Source organism: Populus nigra, chromosome 11 (assembly GCF_951802175.1).
Source record: "Populus nigra chromosome 11, ddPopNigr1.1, whole genome shotgun sequence".
In the NCBI taxonomy this organism is placed as follows: domain Eukaryota; kingdom Viridiplantae; phylum Streptophyta; class Magnoliopsida; order Malpighiales; family Salicaceae; genus Populus; species Populus nigra.
In genome coordinates, this window is record NC_084862.1 from 6,326,300 (window position 1) to 6,335,868 (window position 9,569).

At 32.7% G+C, this 9,569-nt stretch overlaps 1 protein-coding gene across 1 annotated transcript; it reads left to right on the plus strand.

The window, feature by feature from the left end:
* The first annotated feature begins 761 nt into the window (after positions 1-761).
* LOC133667967 (uncharacterized) lies at positions 762-2,027 on the plus strand. Its single transcript, XM_062087686.1, has 3 exons — positions 762-1,087; positions 1,240-1,303; positions 1,760-2,027. The coding sequence occupies exons 1-3, from the start codon at positions 800-802 to the stop codon at positions 1,927-1,929; spliced, it is 522 nt and encodes a 173-aa protein (XP_061943670.1). The 5' UTR covers positions 762-799; the 3' UTR covers positions 1,930-2,027.
* Positions 2,028-9,569: the final 7,542 nt, after the last annotated feature.

Consider the following 9,569-nt stretch of genomic DNA (forward strand, 5'->3'; position numbering starts at 1 on the left):
TAAAAAAAATTATTTTTAACATCAGCGCATCAAAACATTCTAAAAATATGAAAAAAAATATTTTAAGTAAAATAATTAAAATTTAAAAAAACATGGTTTACACCGCATTTCTAAATGGTACTGAAATCATAACAATGGTCAGAATAGAGAAGGATTTAAAAACAACTTCGAAATAGGTTAAAGATTTGATGGGAAGTCTTGAAAGGATGACAGTTAGTGTTTCTTGGGGTAAAGTTTTGGTTTGTTGGGTTTGGATGGCCGGATTCTAGAGAGGAGGAAAGGGTGAGGACTAAATCGTAGAAGAAAAACTACTTTTCAAATGCCAACCTCTGTATTAAATCTTGCTGTGTGGTTGCTATTCGATAAGGAATGAATTATTACCAGGAATTTGGTGTTCTTTGAATCGTCGAAAAGATAACAAGACACATGCAAAATCCTAATCCTTGCTAACCACTAATATTTGATTTTATAATGATATTTTTCACGAACACACAAACACATGTGCGTAGAGAGAGATTCTGCTTTCATTTTCAGAGAAGAGAGGAGACAATTTGGTTAGTAGATACTTAATAATTCACATGTTTGAGCAAAGTGCAAAACTCCTCTCATTTTTGTTCGTTTGGCAAAGGGCCACGTAGTTTTACTCTGACCACCAAGTCTTTTGAGTGGCAGCCATTCTATGCGCAATTTGCACTTCGCTGTAAATAAGTGGTTCTGCTTAGCAGACCAAACAAAGCCACACTAAGATATAAAAGCAACCTTCATAGCTGTGGAATGGGATACAATTTAGAAAAGCAAAATGGGACTAAGAACTCTTCCCTTGTCACCTTCACGAAACTGTTTCCCTCCACATGTTGGTGTAGCTCAGAACTTGTCTAACTATAGGCCTAACAAGAGCTTCAACTTCAAAATCTCAGCTAAAACAGAGAGTGGTAACGAGGAAGAGCCCAAGAAGAGCAAGCAATCTTTGTTTAGCAGTGTAGCTGAAGCTCTAGATTTCTCTCAAGTTCGGTCTGCCAAGGATGCCGAACTTCTAGAGGAGGCTAGAGAAAACACCAGTTCTGGTGGCAGAATGACAAGGGAGCAGGTATTCTAACATTTCTCACTCAAAATGCTTTGCACGATACGCAGCTTGTAGTTGATACAAGAGATTTAGTATTGGTTCATCATAGATAGTTTGGATTTAATGAATAGTCCATGTTGTGTAGTGTATGGTGACTGGTTTCTAATTATCTGCAGTATGGTGCTCTTCGAAGAAAAATCGGAGGGACATACAAGGATTTCTTTAAATCCTACGTTGATGGTATGTTTCTTTTCATTTTGGAATTCATTTTTTTGTTCAGGTTTTATCATCATATTTCTTCAAGGAGAATTGAACCAAACTGAGCAAAAGAATGAAAGAAGGTCACGGTTTTGCATCACTTCTTGGTTCACTTTCTTCCACGCTTCAATTTCTTACCTGCACGCCAACAATTCCCATTTTCATCATCAGAACTAATGCATGAAGTACCTGCCACTCAAGATTAAAGACCAATTTATAATTAAATCGGACAGATTATCAGCAATGGGGACTTCTTTCTTTTTTCTGCAGATAACTATGTTAAATTATAGCTATGTTGCTGTGTGTGCTATATATATAATATCCTTTCATCTTCTTGCATCTTAAATGAAAACGGCTCTTGTATCTTAAATCACAACTCCAAACACCTCGTATGATAAATTACACTAAATCACTAATTTTATTATATCATGAAATCAGTGGACGGGCAATATGTTGAAGAAGGCTGGGTCGACAAAACGTGCAAGGTCTGTAAGAAAGATACTAGCGGTGACCCAAGGCAGGTGGACAAGCTGGGAAGATATGTTCATGTAGAATGCATGGAGAAGGCCAACTCTGGAAACTTTTTCACCAGACTTTTCTCAGGATGAGAGGGGATGGTACAGAGTGAATTTTTCTTTCAATAGTTATGGATATTGCCTTGTAATATAGACTCATAATGAAGCAATTTATTTATATGTCTGAACCATCTTCCTCTTGGCTGTGAAGTGAGAATCAAATTTTCACATATCCCCAATTAAAGCCTAAATGTCATTATTTCTATAGCAGCTGAGCTTTCATTCAAATGCAACAGAGAAGGGAGCATTCAAACAATTTTTGTTTGCTGTATATGATAACGGTCAAGGCACGACGGGTTCTTGCCCTGCTAAGTTTCTGGCGTTTCGGCCTATCACTTGTTTCTATGGAAGTAGAATTTGGGTCAGTGATGCAGGGGCTCTAAGCACTGCTAGTGAAAGGAAAAACTTGATCTCACTGCTACGCGAGTATGTTTTTGCCTACTCCTAGCTGAATCATCAAATAAAGTTAAATATTACGAAACTTTGATTTGTTTCCGCTGTCAGAATTGTGGAGTATACAAATACCTGCAAGCGCAGAATGCAACCTGTGAAGAACATATGAATTGCTTGAGCAATAATATTGCATTTGAGATATCCCCATTCTCTTTCAGATTCCATCTTACTTAGAAAACCTGTCTGGCATGACAACTGTAGGAGGCTTGATTACATTATGTTGCTCATTGTCTCTTGCATCAATTTGGCTCATCTTCGCATCAATCTGTCGCTTCTCACTCTTTTTCACGATTGGAACAATCTTTGCAGGTTAGTAGAACTCCAGTAACTCGATCCTGTGAAATATTGAGTTCTGTATGATTATGCAGCATGTGCTGTTATGCTATCCTGGTAGAGGCCTCTGCCTTCTCATATTCCACTCTCTGCTGATAAAATGCATGAAATGAGCTTCTAATTATGAGTTATTTCACAATGAACTAAATACGATTGAGCTCTGATTAGTCTAACCTATACAAATTTATTACTCCAAGCTGCCTGTTGAAAGCCTTGCCTGGCTCTCAGAGCTAAATGAGCCCCGCCAAGTTTTGGTATTGATTAGAAACCTGTACCACAGGGCTCTGGTCCACACTCAACAGCTATACTTTTAGTACAGTATTAGTTACATGACTCGCGCGATGCTGTGAGTCAATGATTTTTACATAAATATCAAAAAAAGTTAAAATCTAAAAATATTAGGTTTTTTTGCAAAACTATACCCAAAAGTCTTGGGTGTGGCTGCAAGCCTGCAACGCCTGACCCAAGAATAATATTTATAATATTAATAATAATATTAAACTTGCATGACCCAAGTTTAAGTGGGTCTGACTGCAATATCAGACCTAATAGTCTTGAATGTGGGTCTGGCTGCAAAGTCGTGTAATAAAAGTGTGATAATTAAATAGATTAATTAAAAAAAACAAAGAAAAAAAAACCAACAAGAAGAAAAAAACTAATAAAGAAAAAGAAAAAAATCTGAATTAACTGGGTTAACCCTTCAAACCAGGTTAACCCATCAAACTTGGGATTCGCATCATGAAATTTTGATAACTAAATAGAAAAAAAATTGACAGGTTAACCTGCCAAGCCCAGATACGTGTCATGAAAGTCTGATAATTAAATAGAAAAAAAACTTAACATTAAAAAACTAAACTAAATGAAAAAAAATTAATTAAAAAGAAAAAAAGCAAAAAATAAATTCCGGGTTAACTCGTCAAACTTTAAAAAAAGCAAAAAAAAAATTTCCAGGTTAACTCGTCAAACCTGGTTAATCCATCAAACCCGGTTAATCCGTCAAACCCGGGATCCATGTCAAGAAAGTTTGATAACTAAAAAAACAAATTAACATTAACAAACTAAGTTAAACAAAAAAATTCATTAAAAGAAAAAAAACACAAAAAAAGTAAAAAAAATCCATAAAGGCACAAAAAGCAAAAAAATAAAATAAATAAAACAAAACAAATTAAAAAAAAAACAGCTTAGCATTTCACTGTGGACTGCACAGTGAAACATTAAACAATTTTAGTATATGTTATTAATTAAAAAGAAAAAAAAAGTGGGTTAACTCGTCAAACCAGGTTAACCTGTCAAACCCGAGATCCGTGTTATGAAAATTTGATAACTAAATAAAAAAATAAACATTAACAAACTAAATTAAACAAAAAAAATTCATTAAAAGAAAAATACACAAAAAAAAAGCAAAACAAAACTCATAAAGGCATAGAAAACGAAAAAAAATAAAACAAAACAAAAACAAAAAAAACAAAAACAGAAAAAATGAAAAAAAAAAAGAAAAGGAAAAAAAATAAGACTGCTTAGTGTTTCATCGTGGACTTGCACAGTGAAACACTGAACAGTTTTAGTTTATTGTTAATAATAGATAGCCCACACTATCTTAAGCGTAGGTTAAAGTGAAACAATATATATATATATTTAGATGGTGTTAGTATTTAAAAAAATATAAAAAAAATCTAAAATTCAACTTATTAACTTGAATTAATTTGATAAACTTGATTAATTTAATAATATAATTAAAAAAATATGCATCAATAGTAAATAAAGCAAACAATAATTAACAATAATTAACTATAGAAAATAATACTTAGGAGGAGAATGAAAAAAAGTCAGTTAAGAACTCATCTTAACTCATCGTCGCTCTTATTTGGACACCACCCCACCACCAAGAAGAATTTATTGAGATGATTCTAACTCCACTACAAAAGATTACATGTCAACACCGAAAGAAATTGCATACGCTGTCAGAGAAGTGACCCGAAGAGCAAACCAAAACAAATTATCATAAAATGAGCATCACATACTTATATTTAATCAATTAATTTAGTTTTATTCAAAAACAAAAAAAAATTAATATCAATTTAACAATGAATGACAAACAAACAAAATCCGAAATAACCCGCATTTTTTCAAAATTAATGAAAATTCTATAGAAAACAAATAAAAAAAAGGAGTCTAATCAATTAAATAAATATTGAAAGATGAAACTGAAAGAACATGAGAATACAAAAAGAAAAAAGCAAGCAAACCTTAGTAAATCTCGTAGACCTGAATTAATATCCCAAACTTGTAACCCATGAAATCCTAGATCTGGATTCAATCAAGAAGCTCAGTTCCTAACCAATTTAATGTTGAATGATAAAATTAAAAAAAATATATAAGTTTAAAAAATTTGTCAAAGTAAAAAAAAATAAAAAAATAAGAACAAAATTTGATAGGAAAAAAACTAAAGGAGGTTGAAATCATAAAAAAATAATTTTAAAAATTATCTCAAATAAAATAAATATGCATAAAAAAATGAAAACCAAATATGATAGATAAAAAAACGTTTAAGGATGAAATTGAAAAAAAATCTAATTTTATAAATTTTTTCAAATAAAACAAATAGTAAACAAAAGAACATGGACCAAATTTGAATAAAATAAATAAATTCAAGGGTTGCTTTGAGAAATTGAAGGGTTAGATATGAAAATCAAGGAGGGGAGGAAAAAAAAGATTGTTGACACCAAACCAAGATTTGTTGGACATATTGTCGCCCAAGGATGGTGGGGTCAACTAGACGATCTTAGTGTCACCCTATAAGCCATTGTTTGGTTGTCGAATGACCATGGCACAAATTGACCCTTAATCAACTCGACCATTTTTTCTTTTTAAATAATACTTTATATTTATTAAAATACCAAATTGACCCTTAATCAACTTTATTATAACCAAAAAACTAGGTTGAAAATAAAAAAAAATTCCCTCGGATGCCAACTTAATATTTTTTTTTTATTTGAATGATAATTAAGTCATTTCATTATGTTGAAAAAAGAAAAGAAAAGAAAGGACTGAAAAGCCCTGAATTCTAATTTAATATTTTTATTTTTTGCTTTTAAGTGTAATTAAGTCATTTTACAATTATGAACAAATGTGAAAAAAATCAATTTGTCTCAGTCAATCTAATAATAACCAATAAATCATATAGAAAAGATCGTATTACCCTCCTATTAATAAAGATATTTTATTGTGTTTGAGAATAACAAAATAATCATTTCACTATTACAATCTATAGATCCATGTCTTTATCTATAATGAATGACCAAGCCTTTTAGTTTTTTCTTTAATGCTAACATACTTGCATTTTTCTTAATTAGGGAGTTTCATAAACCCAACAAGAGAATGTTACAGAAAGTTAAGCAACAACATACCATCACCAAAAACACATAATTTCAATGTACATTCTCATGGAATTGGATAGATGAGACTTATGAACAAAATTCTTTAACATTGGAAGCTCTACATTCTTCTAAAATCCAAGTTTAAAATGGAGTTAAAAATGAGAAAAATAATGAACAACGTAACTCCTATACTGTAACAGATTATTAGGCTTAGAGGTTTATTAAACCTTACTAGCCTTATATTCATTTTCGATACATTACAGTTGGAAATCAAATTATCCCAAGAAATTATACATAATATATTATCCTAACAATACAGAACTTGCACAATGTATTAGTAGAACCTATCCTAACAATACAGAACTTGCACAATGTATTAGTAGAACCATAGGTGTTCTGATTAATGCTTGTTGGAGGTGGAATAGAAACACATAATGTTTAATGTGGTTTGGAAAATCACATGCATCCATAGAGCAATCAATATTATTAGAGATTAGAGACAAGATATAGATACACATCTATGGAGGAAAAGGATCACATCCACTCAACTCAACTCAACTCTCATTCTCTCTCACACACATTGTTGCACAAAGCAGTAGAAGCTACTGCCCTTGGCAACTATCCTCATGTTTGTCTCTTGTTTTCTAATCATATTGTTACTTTTCATTGGTGCTTATTTATAAGCAAGATTGGCCAACAAATGGAAGAGCATTCTAGCTCATTTCCCTCTTTTAATGGCATTACTTCTTCCACTGAATTAATGTGTTAGGTGAGATATTAGTGGTGGGCCTCTTTTCTCTCTATTATCTTAATAATTTACCACTTGGAGGCAAAAAGGCATTACACCTATCTTCTATCCTTGAAGACCTTTCGAAGCTCTATGTGACTTCAGTTCTCATCATCATGGCTAACTTCTATTTGATCTGAGTATCATCACTCGACTAACTCCCACTTGATTTAAATTACCATCACTTGGCTAACTCTCACTTGATTTCAGTGTTCCATCTAGCCTATGCTTATTGTGTATTCTTGAGCATCATTTTGGTTGTTGTTTTTTTCTTGACATCATAGTGGGATCTCTCCATCACCATTAAGTTTAATCTCTATTTTTAAGGGTGACAGTTATCATCTGAGTATCACAATGTGAGCATGAGCTCCCACTCTTCCAAGGGTTTACTTATCCAAGAGTTTGCATCTACCCTCTATATATACCCTAGGAACTATGTCTTATTACTTCTTAAGTCTCTCGCTCTTAGTTGTAAGAGTATAACTAGCTCTTCACCTTTAACCATTAGGGTATCCAATTAAAGGTTTATCTACATTTATCTTTATACTCTAAGTATTATATTGCTATTATCGAGCATACTACTCTACCAAAAGTCAATTTGTTTCCAAAACTTGTGTATGCCCTCTGCTCATACCTAGCAATCATGTCTTAGTGCTCCACAAATCATCCACTTATTGTCAAAAGCAAATGTTTTTCTCGCTCATTGATCATTAGTATGAGGGCAATATCCATGAAAATCAATTCAACATTTGTCTTCATAGTCACTCCATTGGATATCCATACATTTATCCACTCATATTCTACCATAACATCCGCTATGGGGTGATCTAAACTTGGACTCATATCATGGCCCTTACACCTTCTCTCAAGGTGTCTTCACTTGTTGTTATAGGGTGGTTGCATCTTTTTTTATCTGAGATGTTTCAAAGTGGCTTTAAGATTATCTACCACTATATGCACTTATAGAAGAGATTGATGCCACTATTTACATAGAAAGATATAGTTGTAGTATGCTTATTGTAATCCTTCATCTCGATTTTTATGTTTAAAGCTTATGTGTTTTTCATCATCACGCTTGTAGCCGCTCACTCGGAATGCTTGACAAATTTATTTACATTAATTTTCTCTTTGGTGTCTTTGTTTTTAACACAGGTGTTCGTACCCTCTCAATTAAGTGTATATGCAATAACTCTTCTTCCTATCATTACATCATCATAAAGGTCTTTGTTATTGTCTTCATCAATAATATGAAAACTTTTTGTTGATATGTTGTTGTACAACCTTAATATGGTCTCTACTTTTTAGCTTTATTGGGACCACTTCAACCTATTGCACTTTTTGTCTCATTACATTACCACGTTGGATTATGTAGGTACTCCTACATAATCTTCGTATTCCTTTATGTAATTTCTATTCACTAGGGATTTCTATATTCCTCGTTTATATTTAGCATCAACTCATCCTGTCACAACACCTATCCGAGTTAAAATAGGGTGTCAATCCTTATCTCTATCTTATTGTATTTATCTTTCATTATAAGGGACTCTTCTTTGTTTTACCCTTAAGAAATCACAATCATTAAATTATGCTTTTCTAGAGAAATCTTTTACTCCATCAGATCCTTGAACATGTGGAACCCAATTGTTCTTTTGTGTTGTCATCTTAATAGTCTTCAAGTATTTCATTACAAACTATTACATAGATGAAAATAGTAATGTGTGGATAATCCTTCAACTAGGCAAGTTCCTAAAAAATATCAACGAGGTTACACTAATCATGTTTAAAACCCAATCTCCTGGATAGAATTTCTTAAACCATATTTATCCATCATACTATCTTTCTATATATATAACTATTTGTTAGCTCTGTTACAACTTTTCTTTGTAAGTGATCTGGAATATTTTGGTTATCTATCTTATTTCTCAACATCTGATAAGACTACCAGTGCTTCATATTCGTCAAGATTGGTCTTCATTATTTTCCAGTTTATACCCCTGATCTTCCATATTTTACATGATCGGGTGTTTAGAGTATCCCAATTTTACCTTCTTTTAAGGCAAATAAAATTCCTCACTTAGCAATTTAACATATATAATCGGGCTAACATGTATAACTATTTCTTTTTTATCTCCTTCGACCATTATGGTGACCATTAGATGCCTTCTTATTAAGAAACCTCTCTTATTAAATCATTATTGTCACTCTGGTCCAAGTCTCAACAATCAAACCATACCATTGCATATGAAACAATCAAATTAGTTGGAAACAAGTCTGAAATCATCGAAATCACATTCCAGACAACTAAGATTTGATTAAAACAATTATATCCTTATGGATGGCCCAAATTCAATCATAAATCTAATTGTATATAGGATCACTCACACTAGATTCTATCCCTCGGCTCATGATTCGTCTCCTGGCTTGTTGATATGGTTGGTGGGACCTACTTTATTAACATGTTAGTTGATTGGTCTCTGACATGTATGTCTATTGTGCATGTTGATGTCATGATTATACAGTGATGACATCATCCTTTGTTTTGTGTCAACTATATAGGCCGGGTCAATTGGTCTTACGTTGAGTCATATAAGTCAGGTGAAGAAGATGCATAAGTGCATATGAGTCGCGACAATGTGCCTGGGCAGCCTTCTATTTGGCGCATGCGGGTATGTTCGATGTTAGTTTTTTACATTGTTTTCACCAACGTACTGCTCTCGATCTTG

Coding starts and splice junctions, on each gene's coding strand:
- LOC133667967 (XM_062087686.1), top strand. CDS start 800: ATGGGACTAAGAACTCTTCCCTTGTCACCTTCACGAAACTGTTTCCCT. Junction 1,088..1,239: donor GCAGAATGACAAGGGAGCAG/GTATTCTAACAT, acceptor AATTATCTGCAG/TATGGTGCTCTTCGAAGAAA. Junction 1,304..1,759: donor CTTTAAATCCTACGTTGATG/GTATGTTTCTTT, acceptor TCATGAAATCAG/TGGACGGGCAATATGTTGAA.